At 32.2% G+C, this 19,672-nt stretch overlaps 1 protein-coding gene across 3 annotated transcripts; it reads left to right on the plus strand.

Moving 5' to 3' along the window:
- LOC148623955 (uncharacterized) lies at window positions 1-19,297 on the plus strand. 3 transcript variants are annotated; one of them, XM_088566294.1, is made up of 11 exons: window positions 1-177; window positions 1,975-2,128; window positions 4,485-4,666; window positions 14,133-14,240; window positions 14,382-14,475; window positions 15,969-16,018; window positions 16,401-16,482; window positions 16,875-16,960; window positions 17,246-17,440; window positions 17,950-18,048; window positions 18,624-19,297. In XM_088566294.1, the coding sequence occupies exons 1-11, from the start codon at window positions 82-84 to the stop codon at window positions 19,275-19,277; spliced, it is 1,800 nt and encodes a 599-aa protein (XP_088422420.1). In that variant the 5' UTR covers window positions 1-81; the 3' UTR covers window positions 19,278-19,297. The 3 variants fall into 3 exon arrangements, with proteins under 3 accessions (XP_088422420.1, XP_088422421.1, XP_088422422.1); XM_088566295.1 differs by lacking the exon at window positions 1-177 and adding an exon at window positions 996-1,130; XM_088566296.1 differs by lacking the exons at window positions 1-177; window positions 1,975-2,128 and adding an exon at window positions 2,152-3,599.
- The last annotated feature ends 375 nt before the right edge of the window (window positions 19,298-19,672 follow it).

The following is a 19,672-nucleotide window of genomic DNA, read 5'->3' on the forward strand; positions in this document are numbered from 1 at the left end:
AAGAAACCAACAAGGGCCATCTTAAAATCAATACTTGATAAAATATAGCCGTATTAAGTTGTTCATATTAAATGATTCACCATGGAACAAGGTGAAAGGAAACATGTATCCCGGTTTAGTTCACTGATTAGACCTAGTACTCATGGAGCAGCTAGACAAAGGCGTATTATACTAAAGGTAGGTGCAGCTACTTTTAGTCTGTACGTGCAGGGTATAACGTCCATTTCCAACAAGCAGCATTGCCATGTAGAACAAGTACCTACCACAACATGGCACGTTGCTTCTTTTCTAATAAGTTAATAGCATTCATACTAATTCATTATCGGATATCGTCCAGGAAACTATTGTAGATAATCCCATTAATTACAATATTATATATATATCATTTGAGGCATACTATAAATGTGTTATACACAATAAAAAATACAAAACAAAAACGAAAGAAAAAGAAAACTGTTTATGAATCAGAAATCATTCTATCCATTTTAACATTGCGATCGAAGTACACTTTGCGAAATATGCAGCCTGATTAGTATATAAACTAGCCCGACTGCATATTTGATAGAGGGGTCAAGCCCATGAATATTAATTATCTTTTCTTCGAACTCTTACAGTGGATCATTCGTTTGTGTGATCATTGCTTGTTCTATTTGTTTTTTCATAAGCCCAAAGAAAGAACATTTTTCGTTCTTGAATATAATACATCATTAAACGATTTTTGTCCAAATAACGCAAAAAAAAAAAAAAAAAAAACTGCACATCTAATGCCAACAAATTTGTCACTCAATGTAATCATGAAAACATGTTTAAAATACAATTTTCTGACTCGTATCTATATTCCTTTATTCTACAGAGGATTACATCATTAAGTATTTACCAATTTAACGAACTTATGTGATAGGGTGTTAAACAACCATTTACCTGATCATGTAAGATATATCTGAATATAAAAGTTGAAAGTCGTTATGATCGAATGCACCGATAAATCTCTATTGTTTTCTATTTGATTGTTTTGACAATGAATAACTTTGTTAAAACGACATAATGATAAACAAACAAAACACGAAGGAAAGAAACTGAAAGACTTGTTTATAGTTTATTTTTTTCTTGAAATGTCTGAAAAAAATGATGTAAGTATTGTTCGATTTTGCATTAATATGAAACTGGCTTGTTAACAACAGTTTTAGTTTTCAGTAGGGTGAAATGGTATTCCTCCAAGCCAACACGTTAGGGAGCTTCTATTTGATATTTAGGCGGCGGGATTAAGGAGGGGTCAGAAGATAGATGAAATATTTTGCCCTGTATTTTTTCGGTAGTTATGGCTTACCTGATTTTTATTTTTTTTTCGGTGTTTTAGGTTCTGGATGTTTTAAGATCTTACCTTGGACTTAAAAAAATCACCCGGCCTTATAATTTGCACTGTTACTCATATTGCATTCTATTTTCACCAAAACTCTTGTCCTGCCTTTTAAAATTTCAGCCAAGCCTAAAAAAATCATGCGCAACTCCCTTACTGAGATCTTTGAAATCTTGATTGTGCCTCAGCGAGAATTTCTAACTTTGCTTGTCAACCAATCTTCAGCAAATTAACATTTGATTAATATTTAGTTTATTTGTACATTGTAACAAGTTTCTTTTGTTTAACCTGGGCGGCATTTTATTCTTTTTGTAAATAGGAAAAAGTAAATGACAAAAAACATCCTCGCTTTTCATTTCCTTTTCATCTAAAATGGAGAAAGTCACAATTTTGCAGACTTAGACAGCAGGGTTCTGGAATTGACAGAGAAAAAGTATTAAAAAATAATCCAAATGATAGGTTGGAGGTGAACAAGTTGTTTTTTGTTTTAAAATTGACAATCCTGACCAAAAGATTGTTCCAGATTTTCGCTTACTTATAGTACCTCAAATAACCATAATTACTATCAGCAAACCATAATCCCTTACTATTTCAATGTTTCTCTATTGTGGCTGTAGACTCCAATAACAGCTAATCTACATGGACGAAGAACTGTAACAAGTGCTTCAAGCAGACTTAGGAGATCAAGAAAAGAACATGAACTACCCTTTACAAAAGAAAGTAGACAACACACTACAGACTTTCAAGATGTTACAGATGAAGAATTACGTGGTAAACATTTTATTTTTCATAAATCTAGTTAAATAATGAGAAAAAATAAACAAATATAACAATCCCATAAAATAAGCAATGAAATTGTTGTTGCTAGACTCAGTAACACATGGCAAACTTTTGTTGTTTGCTTTAAATTGTTAACAGTCTTGTCCGATTAAAAAGGGTGTAAGATGATAGGATGAAATATCTTTCCCTGTATTTTCTGTAGTTCTGGCTCACCCGATTTTATTTTAAATTCAGGAATTTAATTTTTTTAAATTAAATGCAACTGTCGTGTACAAATGTTTTATTTTCATGCAGCTTCTCGTGTGCTTTCACGTTCAAAATACTAATTTATTTGACAATCTTTTTGTTTTCTCAAAAATTGTTCTGTCAGTTCCTTAGCTTTGTATAAACAGAAGAATATTTAATAATTGAAGGGCCACAAACATTATCTTTGCAAAAAAGTAAGTTAAGAAAAAAGAAACTAATTGTGTGTTAAAAGTTGTAATTTATTGTGATTTATTGCACTAGCTATTCAGATTAGTGTTTGTATTCAATAGATTCTGTATGACTTGATTGTAATTTTAGTAAACATATTAACGGAATATAGATCTGATATTCAGGATTTTGAACGCTGGCAAAGTTGCAACAGGAAGACAGATTTTTTTTTTCGAGATAACAATGATTGGTCACAAAACACCTTAAGCAGAATAGTTTTTATAATTGGTCTTTTCCTTCTTCACAATCAATAATTGGTCATGCATTTACGTTTCACCGAATCATATAAATTTGAAAACGTTTTTTTTTTTCACATTCGTGCAGTTTTACTTCAATACAACCAAATATATCTTTTCAGACTTTTTAGTTCTCTGTTAAAATTTTCTATAACTCTTATTCCCTCTGCCAACGTTCACCTGAATGGTCTCATTAAGCCGATAACAACTTTAAACACAGAATGCGTCAAGATTTTAATCGCACAGTATTTATTCCATCAAATGGATAAAAGATGTAGGATATCATGCCATTTTAGCTGCAGATTATAAATCAGTTAAATCAAAGCTTAAATTAAAGCCACTAAAACCAAAAATAAAACTTTTTATGTTTTGTAGATAATTTAGAAACCCAAAATTATACTTTAGCTAACGTTCTTTTTACGATTAAAAAAAAACAGCAAAAAACAATCAAGTACGTAGCTTGTTGCCAATTTTTGGGTCATCTGAACCTAATATTTGAATATATATATTTGCATAGTAATATTCGATCCTAGTTTAGAGTAAAAGCAAATCTTAAATCTGAAATCGAATCTATTGACTGATTCTATTGTTGACAAAATCTGGCATCAACAACAGCAATCAATTATAAATGCAAAAACTAACATTATTAAACGGATAACCAGGGAGTGAAAAAATGATGGGACAATCACCTTCAAGGTGCTTCCTTACAGCACCATATCTACATTTAGAGGACACATTAATCAGCTCAGAAGGTAAGATCATCCATTTATCGAAATTAGATTCTAATATGAAGTGCTTCAAAGCTCTTTAGACCACGGCCATGGTAAAAAGTGATAAACACATGACCAACATTTCATGCAACACATAGGTAGCGTCTTTCCAGAAATATGAAGAATCTTTTCCTATTAGAATCTAAACAAATCACTGAAGCTATATTGTATTTATGTTTTACCACGGGCTGGACATTATGACTCGGGGTAAAACAATACGACATAAATGACCAATCCGTGGTAAAACAATAATGTAGTGGAGTTCCAGTGATTTATTTCTTAGATAAAATCCAAAACAATGTACATATTTATCATTATTCATCCAAAATTTGAAGAGAATATTTACAGCGAAGGTAGCAAGCCCTCGAATCCTTACATGTCACCACGCAGCATCTAGGTTTACCACTCAAGGCCTTGGATCACTAAAACCTCAGTCTACTATCACAATTGGTCAGAGAGTAGATCTCGCCACTTTTTTCACAGAAACAATTTTCACCAATTTGCTGAGCTACTGTTTATTTGTCCACTAAACTCGTCCATTAATAGTACATTGGAAAGATTATCTTATCTCCTTTTCTTAACAAGTTTTGTTTTGAATATTTTTAATAATGATTTTTCACAAAAATGTCCAAATATCGGGCGGCGATAACTACTTGCCGGCAAGGTTTACTCCTTGACCAGTAGTCATCATCTCGGTACATCAAGTCCACAGTCGACATTTCAGTTCACCAGTCAACACCTAAGTTAATTATATCATTATAACACCTAGTTTCACCAAATCAACAATGTAACACAATAATGAATCATTTTGTATACATAACTCCTCATAAATTAAATAAGAAGGTGATATATTTTTTCAACTAACAGAGAAAAGGAAGCAAAAACTGGACCACCCAAAAGTTATGCAAAAAATGTACGAGAAGGCCTGTGTGAAATATAAAGTGGTTCCAGTCAGACAATATTGGGAGATTCCTGACACTCACATTATTAATCTGACCAACTATAACCTTGGACCACAAGGAGTTCAAGCATTGTCTATACCCTTAATGGTAAGTATTGGAAATAAGTGCATTTTGATAGATGATGAACACGTAATGTATTTCAGGACTCTGATTTATTTAGAATAAATGCAACTTAAAATCGAATGACACAGGTGCAGAATAATCTTCTTAGCCAATTTAACTACGTTCCCGAAAAAGACCTTAAGCAACACTAACAATTTTTCATCCCTCATTTACTCAAAAAATGGTAATGCTTTTGTATATGTGCAGTTTTCATCAGAGAAAAGATAACCAAGTTACAAAACTAAAGTTTATTTGGTGGACAAACTTTTAGTTCTATTGATTGCTTAATCTACCATGCCTTTTTTTTATTTTCATGCATCTGTATCCCTTTAAAGAATGAATAATTAGTGTTATTTATGTGAAAGATAATACTAGAAGTCAACTTTCAATATATTGAAAATTTTACACTGTTTCATGAGTCAATCAATATTCCCGATATTTAATACATAAAGTAGCGTATACATTAATACTGGAAGAAAAATTTCAAAAAATGCTTATTTTAAGAGTTTAATGGACCGATATATTTGGTATTTAAAAAGCGCTTTGACTACAGCCTGTCGTAGAAGTTTTCTGTGGTGCAATTTTCGAAAAACCGAGATCATATATCAGCATCAACGGCTTATTATGGTAACAAAGTCTGGGCATTGTCTTAATTTATTTGAAACCGTTTGACTTAACTTGAAGAAATATTTACATAGTTCTACTAGGTATTTATGTGATGTCTAGAATAGCCAAATGTTATTTTATTTTGGTTGCCAAAATATGCTAACGCCTTGGAGATCTGAAAAATTCGGAAATTGAAAAAAAAAAAAAACATGTGTAACTATCAACATTTTCAGCTTTGCATTTGAAATATAATAAGCAGTATATCAAAATACTTTGATTCCTTAAAAAATAACTAAAAACAAACAAACAAAGCAAAAGTTGTGATGACAAAAACATGGTTTTGTTTTCCAGATTTATTCTAATTTTCAAAACAGTAGTAGTCTTATTTGAAACCCTTCAATGGAACATCATAAAATATACGTTATGCTGAGATATATTAATAAAATAAATATTGTGGAGATGATTTATATTTAGTTTTTTGAATATAACATAACAATCTTAAGATCTGTATTCATTCCAAAAATGTTTATTCAAAAAACGAAATGTAAGTAAAATTCATTAAGTTTAAAAATTATTTTCCTCCATTGTTCATAACAAAGAGATAGCCAGTATTAAATGTTTTGTCATTTTTATCGGTCTTAAGGCATATCTGATGATCATGCAAATCTCATGATTGTAATATAATTCAGTTACCTTCAAAGCCTTATCTCTTGGATTTACTTATTTACCGGGGTTACCTATGTTCAGAAGGACATAAGACCGCCATGGCTTTGTGGTTAACCTATCTTTACAAGCCTAGTTGTATACTTTTTTTAACCTTAAATGATTTGGCCATCCCGCATGGTGCTATTTTAACTAGTGGTAAGTAAAACAGATCTTAGTTTAAACATATTTCATTTCAAAGAATATGCCAATATTATAGATAATATGACAGTGTAGTAAATAAACACAAGGATTCGGAAACAAGCCATATGGCTTATGCTAATCCGTCTCCAAATAAAGGACAAAATACATTCAGAAGCATGCTCTGGAATTTTTACAAATACATGTACTATATGTGTAATGAAGGTGGAAAGGGTTAACTTATTGGGGAAATATTAATTACAGAATAAAATATAAGGAGAAAGAAAATTGATTATAAAGAAGAAAAAAAATATATGAAAATAATTAAAAAAAAATAATAATAAACAATAATAATAAAAATAATAATAATAATAATAATAAAAAAAAACAAAACAAAATGTAAAAAGTAGATGAAACGCACTCAAAAGATAGCATGTATATAAATTATATTTTTAAGCGTTCACAAATCGTTTACTCTTTATAATATAGGATTGCATCTTGAGGAAAAGTTCAGTATTTTGATCTGTTGATAGAGCATCAGACCTATTTAGGAGAATATCAATGTCAACCTGAAAATTCAAAGTGTGAATAGTGGTACGTCGTAAATCAGAATAAATATTACATTCAAGTAAAAAATGGCTGTTTGACTCAATTTGTCCGCAAACACAGTTTGGGCTACCCACGAGGTTACGCCTGAACAGGTGTTCGTTGAGTGAACTACTGTTCATTCGCAACCTGGTGTGCAATACCTGACTTAGCCTGCTTCCAATATTATAATATAATGGCCGTCGGCGTTCGTTCGAAACATATAAACGCGCTTTGAAGACATGTAGTGATCTGGAATTGCGCGTTTCGATCGGAAGGTTATTCCACAATCGTATAGTGGACGGCAGGAAATAGTTCGAATACAAGGACTGGTACAAGGGTACTCAAATATTCGGGTGTGCCACCATTTATCATCTTATAAAACATCACAAGCTTGTGCTTTCGCCTTTTATCCGCAGTACATCGATCATCGAATACGCCTTTTTAACAATATAATCAATATGATCATGCCATGAACCATCGTCCGAAAAGTAAACCCCTAAATGCTTGTGATTGAAGACCTCTTGAAGATCGAAATTTTTCATCTGTAGATCAGGATGTACCTGTCTGACATGTTAACGTGATACTAACATCGCCTCCGTCTTTTCAGCGAAGCCCATTGGTGGATTTTTTCAATATCTCTATTCAATGCTAGTGCCGCGTCGTCAGGAGTCTCCACTATAACGTAAAGACTGGTGTCATCGGCAAATAATTAAATATAAGCATCAATGTCATCAACGATATCGTTTATGAAAATGAGAAATAATAATAGACCAAGTATACATCCTTGCGGAACCCCAGCTCTCACTGGTTTCCATCCAGAAAAACCGCCGTTTTAAACAACGCGTTGTGGTCGATCCGATAAGTAACTACGAAACCATAATAACAGGCGTCCGTTTAGTCCATACTTTTGTAGCTTAAATAGTTATGCGTTATGCCAAACACGATCAAATGCCTTAGATATGTCACAAAAGACGACACGAACTTCCTTACCGCGATCCAAGGCTTGCCCAAACGAATTAGAAATGTCAATTAACTGATTCACAGCCGAATCGCCATGCGTGAAGCCATATTGGTGCTGAGTGATGATCCGATTTTCTCTCAGGTAAAAATTTACATGCTTGTATACGCAAGGTTCCACACATTTTGATATGATACTGAGTAAAGAAATAGGCCGATAATTACTAACCTCTCGCACGTTCCCATTTTTGAAAACTGGCGTTACGTTATCTCTCTTCCACATAGTGGGAAAGAACGACTTCGAGAGCGATAAGTTGAAAAGTCTACATAATGGACCTTTCAATTCGGTCTTTAAAAGTCTCGGACTGACAAGGTCAGGACCAGTATTAAGGTTTTTGAGTACCCCTTCTACCTCGGATTTAATAATAACGATCTCGGTAAGCTCGTTATCACATATGATAGGATCCGGGAAATGAGCGTTAGTCATTCAGTTCGGGTCGAAGAACAAAAAAATCGTTAAATTCGTCCGCATTGGCCGTCTCATCGGTAATGAGACTACCATTTTTCAATAATGATGGAATGCCAACTTGTCGTTTCTTCATACCAGATATTTGGTTGCATATATACCACCATGACCTCATAGATGGATAGTTTTGTTTCAACTTGTCTACAAGTTAATTTTGATAGCTATGTTGGGCCTTCCGCACTTGTAAGGTTACTAAATTCCGTACACGTCTGAATTTTGCCCAGTCACTTGTGTTATCTGTACGTCGCGCTTGAGAGTGCAAGCGTCTCTTTTTACGGATAAGTCTCCTTAACTCGTTCCGCAGCCATCTCGGGTCCGACGTCCGAATCATCGCCAGTTTATTTGGAATCGACTCGCCAGAAAACAGATCTTGTTTGTTAGTCGAGCAATCATAGGTGTTGTTTATTTATTATGCTTCTTTATCTGCCGTGCTTTTCATGAAAAGCTCCTTGGTATATGTTGATGTCATTGCGCCAAAATTTTATTTTGTTTTCAAACAGCTCCTATTGAAATCCTCTTCTTAATTTTTACTTGACACAATGAAAATCTCTAAAGCTCTGAACCAAACACCATAACACGTTGAACTTTGTTGTCGCATCAAGCTGAAATGGTTAGAATCCGAAACGCAGTCTTCTCAATGCTTTCCCTCCTACTGCCTTTGCAAGATTGTTCTTATAAATTCTTTATATATCTGATTGTAATGATTTTCTTTACAAGAAAAATTGAGATTTATTTTATTGTGTTTCTTTTTTTCTTGAATTGATTGATAGAGCACGTTTTATTCAATGTTTAGCTGGTTATGCTTTTCTTGCAGTTTTACTTCGTAAAAAGTATAGGTGGACAACATATTGGTCATATGGTACGTCCATGTCGTACTATTCGTTTTATTACACACTGGAAACTGAATATATCAAATCTCATGTGGCAGTGAAATCGAAATTATTACTTTACAAATAGTTTCATTCGAGTGCAATAATTTTCAAAGAGGTCAATATACCTTACAAATATTTTTTAGTAAAAGTTGAATGATGACTCTTTTATCATTTAGCTGCGTTGAGCATACAACCGATCGATTTTGAATTGAGTACCATATCATAAGATGACCGATAGATACATAATGTTTGTCTCTGTTGCCACAAGAATTTATAAAGAGAATTCGAAGTTTACTTTGAAAATGCACATTGAAAACGCCCCCTTTATTTTTCTTCTTAATTTTCATGTATATACATGTAGGTTTATATTTCAGTAGAAAAAGAACTGCACAAAAGAAATATATTTATTCCAAGCGGTCTCATTTTGGAAAGAAACTGGCTATTTTTAATCATATTTATTAAAACTTACCTTTTTATTTGACAAAATTTATCTTTAAAAAAAATGTCAAAGCATGTGTCAAAAATAATATATATATATTTATCATTTATTATAGGATTAAACACTGTTTTTCCAGAATTTATTGATGTGTAAAATCGGACAATTCACCCACAAAACAAATAAAAGCTCGAAGGACGTTTATGTCAGATTTGTGAGTGAATGGTCAGATTTTACATATCCATAAATTCTTGAAAAATAAGTGTTTAATCCTTATAATTCCAATTAATCCCTAACTATCTGAAATATATTAATAGTTTTTTTCTTGTAGACTGTCATTCAGTGAAATTGACACCTGAAATCGACATTGCAATCGGCGGCATTTAACCGAAAACGTGGCATGAATGTCAATATCAATATTCAAAGTATTTACCGACTATTGATAACTATATTCTTTCAGAATTATTGTTCTGAATATACAATGCCGGAAAATGAATGGAATAAAGCAGATAATACCGTTTTTAGTCTCTATAAGGCTCTATCTTTCGTCGAAGCGACGGTAGCCATGTTGATTACGATATGTACATGGAAATTGCACTGTTGTAAACATAGTCATCGCTGAAGCCGTAAAAGTTGAACAACCAGTCATACTACACGGAAATGGCATATGCTAATTAGATTGGAATTATTCTGGTTTAGCCAAGCCATTTAAAACAAACATGCACAAAAAGTAATAATAATTATAATAATTTACGCATCATTACGCTGTACAGTTGATGAGGAAATATAAAATATCAAAAACAGTTGAAGTATAGCAGTATCATTAGCAGCAGCACGTTAGAGAGAATCAATGTCTAATCAATTTATGGTTTTTCTAAATTTTGAATGCAGTTTTTGATTCACTATAGGGTTAAATTTTATAACATTACAATTATTTATGCACTTTCTGTCAATATGTACCCGACTTGCGGACCAACATTTTGTCAACACTTATCTCCCTTTGGAGCAGGTGTCTATTCGGAACACGTAAGGTTTTCCATCTGATATCGACGATACGTTAGAAAATCTCGAAAAATTTCTCGTTCTACTGACCCTGTCATAAAGTTTCTTCACCCGGGATACAAATGAAAATCATCCTTATGTTACCTACCAACAAAATGAAACACCCTGTAAATTTTAGAAACACCGTTATGTTTGTCTGCTGGGGATTCCATTTTTATTCGAGTTACCTCTTTTTTCTGCACCCGAATCCGCACATCGATTAGAGAGACCTCGAAATTACACCTGCTCTTACGGGAGGTAACTCTGCAAAACAAGATAAAATATGGCTGCATCCCGAGCTCCGCAAGTAGGGCATAGCTTTCTATCCGACTGTAAACTGCTGCACTCCATTACATAGTGATATTCATCACCAATAACATCTCCTGGTGTATTTTTCCATCTACCACTTTAGGTGTGAAGCTTATGGTTCATTGTCCTGAAACGTTACCGTTTTATTATGTCCTTGTCATTTAGTATATCAAAATAAGAATTTTTGGCATTTAACCATGTTTGTATAAATTGATTCTCCAACCTCTGTTTGATTAATTATTTTGTCTTTGTATTTTGATATGTCTATGAAAGATTTTACCCAATAAGATATCATTCTAGATTGGATGTCTGAAGGAAAGCAACCAATTTTCTATAAATGAAGTCATTTTGAGTTGATGTTAATGATGTAAAAGGAGCTTTCACATGTTTGATTTGATTTGAACTATGTAGTATTTTAGTGTTTTCACAATCCATAATTTGCATCCACAGAGCAATATAGGTAAACTAATTTGTTAAATAAGCCTTCTTGGCACTCGATTGATAAGTTATTAAGTCAACCTTTCGTTAGAACTTCATGCATTAAAACAGTCGCTCTGTTCTTCATATTGACGAGGTTTGGACCGCTGAAAACAGCCTGTTTTTCCAGTAATTAAAGTTTGAGCGGTTTCAATTGGATGAAGTGTTGTAGTGAAAAATTGGGTAGTAAGATTTGGAAAAAATATTTTTAGTTTTTGGTGGCATTTACTCTTACCTTGCAGGTTGTTTCTAAAATTTGTAAAAAGCATTTCTAAGTTGGTGACGGGATTCTGCCAGGAACATTGTGTCATCTGCACAGTGTATCATAAACAGTTTGTTCCAAGAAAGCTCCTATTTTTTTCTTCTATATATGTACTTGCTGTGCTCAATCAAGTTAAATTTTCCGATACGAGAAAGTCCTCTAGGTCATTTAAGTATAAACAGAATAAAAATGCGCCAGATTTTTTAAGCTTATTACCGAATCCACAGAATAGTTCAGATTTGATATTCTAGTACATTTTAAAAATAGTTTAAAACATTTCTCATTTGTATTGTTGTTGATAATTTTAAACAACAATAGATTATATGTAACGGTATCAAAATTGTTTTCATAGTCCACAAATACGCAGAATAGGTCTTTTTATAATGTAGAATGCAATTAGAGAGCTTAGAAAAATACGCTATCGGTTGTTGAGTAACTTTCTAAGAAACCTTTTTGATTTTCTTGGAAAGACATGTCTGCCCTTAGAATTTTTTAGACGTTCAAAATTGCTGTAAACATCTTTCCAAAGCAGCTGACAATAGCTATTAGTCGGTAGTTTTAGGCATTGCAACTATCACCTAAATTATTATTGATGGCTTTGATCTCCCTTTGGACCCATTCTAAATTAGAGAAATATTTACATTAGTAATTAATATTTCATTAATGGTCAATACAGGGATTTAAATTAGTTATCGATACAAAATTTAAAATTACAATATGCATATTGCTTACCTAAGAATATGTTGACATTTAGACAATGTTCACGAAATGAAGACATTTTCAAAAAATTGAAGTTGGTTTCACAGACAGTAAACTTTTGACGCAATTCAGGGCTTTGTAATTTGATAGATTTCATTCAAACTCTCTACAAAATATCTTGATATATCATTTATTATATCGACAGTTCTTGCATTTGTTTTTCAAATTTCTTAATTTCTTTTGCTTTCCAGAAAATGGAATATTTTGACAATTTCAAAACCAAATATAAATATATAACTATTTAAGACTACACAGAAATGCTTTGGTAACATTATGCAAATGTCATGAAGTAAAATAAAACAGTTTCAACGAAAATGACAAAAATACACAAATTTTGTATCTGGTGAGTCCTTGATGTTGACATTTGATTTCTCATTTTCGAAAATTGCACAAAAAAGTCTTAATTGAAGTGCATTTTCGATCACTTCAAAATGGTACCAAATTCAGGCGTGTGGTATTTCGGTCCGAGAATTAAAAAAAAACCTATTTTCTCCAGTACTAATTTATATTCTGCAAACTTTTATGGACGTGTGTTCAGAACCCAAACCATTTTAGAAAAAAAAAACAGTAATGACACCTGTTTTCCATCTAAAACTAACCGAATCATAGGGATAAAACTTTGGTTCATATTTCTTGCTAGTTTTTTAGCATTGCCTTTTCATTTTAAAAATCAAGTGCATTTACGACATAACTATTGTGCTCTTTAACGTGTTTGAGAAACACTCAGCCGTTTGAAAAAGGCTATACTTTTTAATAAAGTTGTTATTCTTTTAGTGTTTTAAAGTTCAAAATTAATAATGATGTTGTATGAGTTTTTTTTACAGGGTAAACACTATAATAAGGCTCTTTAAATGATATTTTGCCGATTGGGGAATCCCGGTCTTATAACACTAATTCAAGAAAAATGCTCATTGACAAAACGTATTAAACAGTTACCAATTTTGATAAATGCCTTTATCATAATTAAATTTTGACTAAAACACAAAATGAAAATAAATAACCAGTATCGGGGTCGAACAAAAAAAAAAAAAAACAAAAACAAAAACAAAAACTTTTACCGGATACTCTAACGTTGGTTATGACTACAAGATCAATTTGGATATGGACGCTACAATAGATGTGTGATTTAATAAGCTTTACAAGGTATAATGTTCATATGCTTGGTATATTTGGTGTTATAAACAGAGTCACATTTGTACCAATACACTATCAAAATATGTGTTCTTTAATCACAGAGCGAACACCCATACTCTGTAATGGTTGTAAATTCCCAACTTAAGCGTCTAGTTTTGAGCAAACATGTCGTAACTATACTTTTCAACCATATGATTTGTTTTAAAACGTTGCATTTTAAGTAACAGTTTGTGTTTTTTTTTCTACCGACGCCAATCCTAATTTTGGCTTTTAAAAAAGTTTTGATATTAGCCATACTAGTGGTCAGAATCTAGGGGAAATTAGCTCAGGTCCTTTATTACTTTAAACTTGCAATTGTCAAAATATTCAAGAATAGTTTAATATTCGAATCGTTTGGTGATGTAATAACCTTCAAACGAAGAAGTGGAGTAGCAGTTTCGTAAAAATAAATCAATATCTTCCCGTATGATTCATCCATTCAGTTTGATGTACTAGTTAATCAACCATCTTTGTGAAAAGCTCTGTTTTGAAGATGTACCCGTGTTTTGTTTAAAGACAAGAGAATTTAGTGAAAATAAGAATACTCAACATAAGAAATAATCAATACATTGAATTTATTTTTCATTTTTACTTTGTTTTAGTTGCACGAATCAATAACAAAACTGGATCTTTCTGGCAATGACATGGGAGTGAAAGGTGCCAAGGGTTTAGTAGAAGCCTTACATGGAAATACATCACTGACAGAATTGGTAATTACTCAAAATTGTCAATATTTAAGGCAAGAGGAAAAAAGAGCTGTACATAGAATCAAAAATACTTTTAAAAAGTACATAACATAATCTTTACAATTAAAAGATAGATGGTTCGATAGATTACTATAATTTTTACAGAATCTTGCCGAAAATAAACTACAGACAGAAGGAGCCATAGCACTCAAAGAATTTCTACGTGAGCATCCATGTTTGGAGAAATTAAACTTATCAGGTACATTCACACGTTTTAAAACACTTGGTTTTCTAACACAAGTTTCATTAAACGTACTTCATTTTTAAGCACTTCTTTAAACATCAAGTTCCAGTCATTCTTTTGTTTCTAAATGCTTTTAATAAGATTTTCCCGCTCCATGGTCATGTTGTAGCGAGCTTACCACAGTCCACAGTCTAAAAGTTACGGACCGAGTCATTTCAAAGATCTTAAATCTGTTAGTCGTCTCCTTTAACCATAAACACATATTTATATAAGGACTTGAGGAAGCTGCCAACCAGCAAATTTTAAGGGTATCGAATCTTCGAGTCATGACGATGCAGCATAACTAAAGAATTGCACAACGATACCGATAATGTTGTGAATACACTAAATATAAAACATATAATGAGCACAATTTTCGGTCAACTAATGATCCTGCACAGTGCATTTAACAAAGTGAGGAAGGTCATATGTTTTATTATAGTGTATTAACATCTTTATCGGTATAGTTGTTCAATCATATATATATATATATATATATATATATATATCCTGAAGTATGCTGTATGACTATAAGTATACCGTTGCAGATTATTTGATTCTTCTACCCCACATAATCAGTTAAAATCCCGACTTAAAAACATTATGAATCGTTCTTTTTCCAAAAAAAAGATGGTACACCTAGATACAAATATAAAGTTATAAAGTTCTTGGTAGAGATTCCTTTTATTAAATAAGAAATAATTCCAAATCATCTTCCAAATATACACAAGATGTTTACAAAATGCTGGAATTTTTAATCGACAACATATTTGTCCAATATGGTGGACACGTTTTTCAACAAACGGTCGGCATTCCAATGGGAACAAATTGTGCTCCTCTACTTGATGACCTATTCCTTCACTCTTATGAGGCTGACTATAGCTAATCTGATCCGAAAGAGAGAATATCGTTTAGCTAGATCCTTTAATCTCAGTTTCCGTTATATAGATGACGTTATATCTTTAAACAATCCTAATTTTGGGGATTTGATGCATTGCATCTACCCCAAAGAACTTGAGATAGAGGATACTACAGATACTGTGAAGTCAGCCTCATATCTTGACCTACACTTAGAAATCGTTAGTAAAGGAAAACTATTGACCAAACTTTACGACAAACGTGATGACTTTTAATTCAGAACTGTCAACTTTCCTTTCATCTGTGGCAATATCACTTCAACACCTGCGTATGACGTGTTCATATCACAACTCATACGTTATGCCAGAGCTTGCCGAAACTACGCAGACTTTTTGTATCGCGCTAGAATTCTAATAAATGACTTCTGGAACAGGGTTATGTTGCTACAAGATTTAAGTCATCACTACAAAAGTTTTATAGTCGTCATAATGAACTCAAGGGTTACACTAAGCTATAACAAACATTATCATGTAAAGCTCTATACCACCAATACCTTGTAATATTGCAAAAATGTTGAGCAAGTATAAACCTTTTAATTGTATATTATCAAGGCAATGGATTTAAGGATGACGATTCCTGTATTTTTAGCCAAGTAATGAAGGTATGTGCATGCTTGTCAATCAATACCTGCTTCATGTTTTGTTACTTTGTTTGTGATAAGGATAGGAATGACAAAGAAAAACATTATAAACTGAACGAATCAGAATGTTATACAAAAACAACCTCAGGAATTCAACCTCAAGTAAATGACATTCTGATGAGCATATATACAGTTTACAGTACGATATATATTGGGCAACAACCAATATGAAAAGTCATTTATATAAAGTTCAATTATAGATGATGAAATATGATTATTAAGCTAGCATTCTGATACGTAACACAGAAAAGAAGTTATAATTTTGCGGAGGAAATCAAATTTTAAGCAAGTTTTACTAAAACAAAAGAATAAATTGAAATAGAGATTTATTATTTTCGTTTAGGAAAATCAGAGATTAAAGCATGTTGATTTTTCACATAACCAGTTTGCAGAAAATGCAGGTTTACAGTTTCGTTACGTTATGTGTAAGTGTATTAGAGGATTGAAATTTCTGAAAGAAATTGAAATGATTATTTCTAAGTTCTAAATTTAACACGTCTTAACAGTTTAGATTTGAAACCATTAAAGCAACAGAAATGACATATACGCTTTTGATAGGGTGAAAATAATTATCATATTAACTTAATATATATTTAAGTAAATGACACAAGTGATATCAACTTTCTGTTTCGATAGATTTGGTTTGAGTACTTGTTGTACTCCAAAGTTTTTTTTTATTGGTATTTTCCTAAATATTTGATTTTAATGCTGCTGACAAGAAGTTTGCAATATACGTAATAGTGTTATTTTTGTATTTTGTGATCTTTTTTGTCCTTAAATAAATACAGATATGTATCTTAATTTCTTCGGGTTTAAGCTGATACAGAGAATCTTGAGACATTCAATATAAGTTGGAATCATTTACGACGGAAAGGGGCCATGGACCTCCTAGCAGGGGTTAAGGTATTTTAGCATCACTATACTCAGAAATAAATCTTGTTGAGCAGCGTGCAATATATTTCAATCAAAGCTTTTTTTTTGTACTTTATAGTTGTTTTAAATTTGAAAAAAGCAACATCAGTGTATAATATATGTAACGTTACGACTAATTAACGCGATGTATAGTTCTTTATATTATGTTTTCTTAATCATTTTATTGTTCAATTATATGTGCTGCATTGAATACCAAAGAAAATGAATACAGAAACAAATCTGTAACCATTAATTTACAAGTACATTACTTGACAGAAAAATTATGGTCTACGATCTCTCGATGTAAGTTTCAACGGCTTTGCTTCGGAAGGTGCAGCTGTGATGGCTAATGTTCTGAAGAAGAATAGAACATTGCAGGAGGTAGATATGCGACACAACAGACTTCTAGACAGTGATGTTATTAATATAGCAGAAAAGATGGACTGCAATGACGCACTCAGGGTTTTAAAGGTTAAGTGAACCAATTATGTATTCTTTTTATGGTGCAGAACGTAGGACAACAAACAAACAAACAAACAAACAAAAAAAAAAACAAACAAAAAAAACAAACAAAAAACAAACAAAAAACTGCAATTGGATCTTTATATATTGTGGACAAATATACACAATGTTAACTACAGAGCAGCTTTTGATTTAGAATTGTCAACATATTCTAATTTTTAAATTGCGAAAGTAATTATTTATATTTATATTTATATTTATATTATTTATATATTTATATATATTAACTATTGTGATAGAAATTACACAGCACATATTATGTGAATAAATGCGCTAGTGTACATGTCATTAAACAAAACGAGGATGATAGATGTGCGTTCCAAATAATTAATGAGTTCTATTAGTGGTTAATTAGGATTAAGAGGTAAGTTTTTATTTGTTTTAATTATTCCATTTTTTATCCTTGATCTTTATTAATGTTTGAACTGAATTTCCTTCATGTTATTTTAAATTTTTAGTTGGGCGATAACCATTTTACTCAGGCAGGAGCAATTGCATTACTGACAACGTTACTTAACCCTGAAAATGTAGTTTCTCTCGAACTCCTAGACCTTGGGGTAAGGTATCGAAATTTGCTACATCTGTATGCGAATATTTTTTTAAATATAATGCTACACTGCACAGTTTTGTCACAATATTCATGGGTATTTTAGATATATTATGTGCTGTTTCGGAATGTGTTTTACTACACCTCATTAGTCCATATCTTGGTCGATATTTACAAGTACTACAGAACTTTTCACTACCTCAAATGAAGTGCTCTTTACTATTTTTAACAGTTTTAACTTAATTTTAAGTTCGAATGAAATGTGAAATCGATTTTATGAATTTGGGTCATTTCTTAATTGGTGTGTAAATATGGAAAATGAATTCTCATGTAAGTGTCTCTAATGCAAAGGAATATTTGAAACAGATTCTTCTTGTTACATTAAATTTTACTAAAAAAAAGAGAGGCTTTGTATCAATCATCATATACTGACAGATAAAATGAGTGTTTAAACATATCATATCTCAAAAGGAAAAATGTTGACAGAGTTTCAACAAAACGTCATATAATCATCAAGCAAAACCATTTTGATCCTTTTTGAAAACTAATTGGCAATAATTTGAATTATAATTTTTATATCCGTAGACAACTTGTGTAGACGAGGAGTTTGATTTCATTGTAAATGAACTAAGGGCATCAAGACAGAATCTCAAAATCATTTATGGTAAAGTGATGAAGAAAAAGAGATTTCCAGCTAAACCCACTATGGAGTTAGTTGATGAATCATTGAGCTTAGAAAATGGAGTGGAAAGACTTAAAACTTCACCAAACATGTCCTCATCTGCTACTGAGGTTGATGATCTTGTGTTTACAGAAGAGGAAGCTAGAGCAGAAAAAGCTTCTGTTGAGAAGTCTTTGCTTATTCAAATTGAAAACGCTAATAGGAAATATGTCAGTGAACAAAGCGGAGGAGACGATTATTTGTCAGGTCTTCCAGAGAAAACTGATCTAATAATTGATCGTACATCTAAACCAGAAAGAGAAAATGATAAAAAGACCGATGAAATAAGAAAGACTGAAAAAGAAAACCAAACAACCAGATCCGATAATACGTTACAAAAAGAGGAAAGTAACAACTTAGTCGACACGAACGATAAAAATGACATGGATACTGACGGCAAGAGCTCTGGACGTATCAAAAACATTAATGGGGATCAAAGTTTAAATAATGGTCCATCCTTTGATCCCAAAAATTTGTTTGTACTTCACAGACAAACTTTCATTGAAAAAGAAGCTTGAATAATAAATTTCGATGTCGATGCTTGCATGAAGAATGTGATAATTATGCCCCCCGCGACATACAGTCGGGGGCATATTAATTTATCCTTTTCCGTCCGTTCGTCCACCCCTCCGGATTACACATGATCATGGCTTGTCCGGCTATCTCCTCGTACAGTTTTGAACTACATCTAAAATATTTTACAGGATATTTTTACACATAATGAAGGTGTGCAGGGTCAAAGGATTGGATTTTCATGAAATATTACGGAAATTGGTGATAGTTAGACTTAGTCATTTTCCTCAGAAATAGGGCTATATGACTTGTCCTGCTATCTCCTGTAGTTTTTGAGCTACATCTAAAATATGTTTTGCAGGATGTTTCTACACATAATGATGGTGTGCAAAGTCATAGG

Source organism: Perna viridis, chromosome 2 (genome assembly GCF_037379345.1).
Source record: "Perna viridis isolate PV_CMFRI_1.1 ecotype Kerala chromosome 2, ASM3737934v1, whole genome shotgun sequence".
Classification (NCBI taxonomy): domain Eukaryota; kingdom Metazoa; phylum Mollusca; class Bivalvia; order Mytilida; family Mytilidae; genus Perna; species Perna viridis.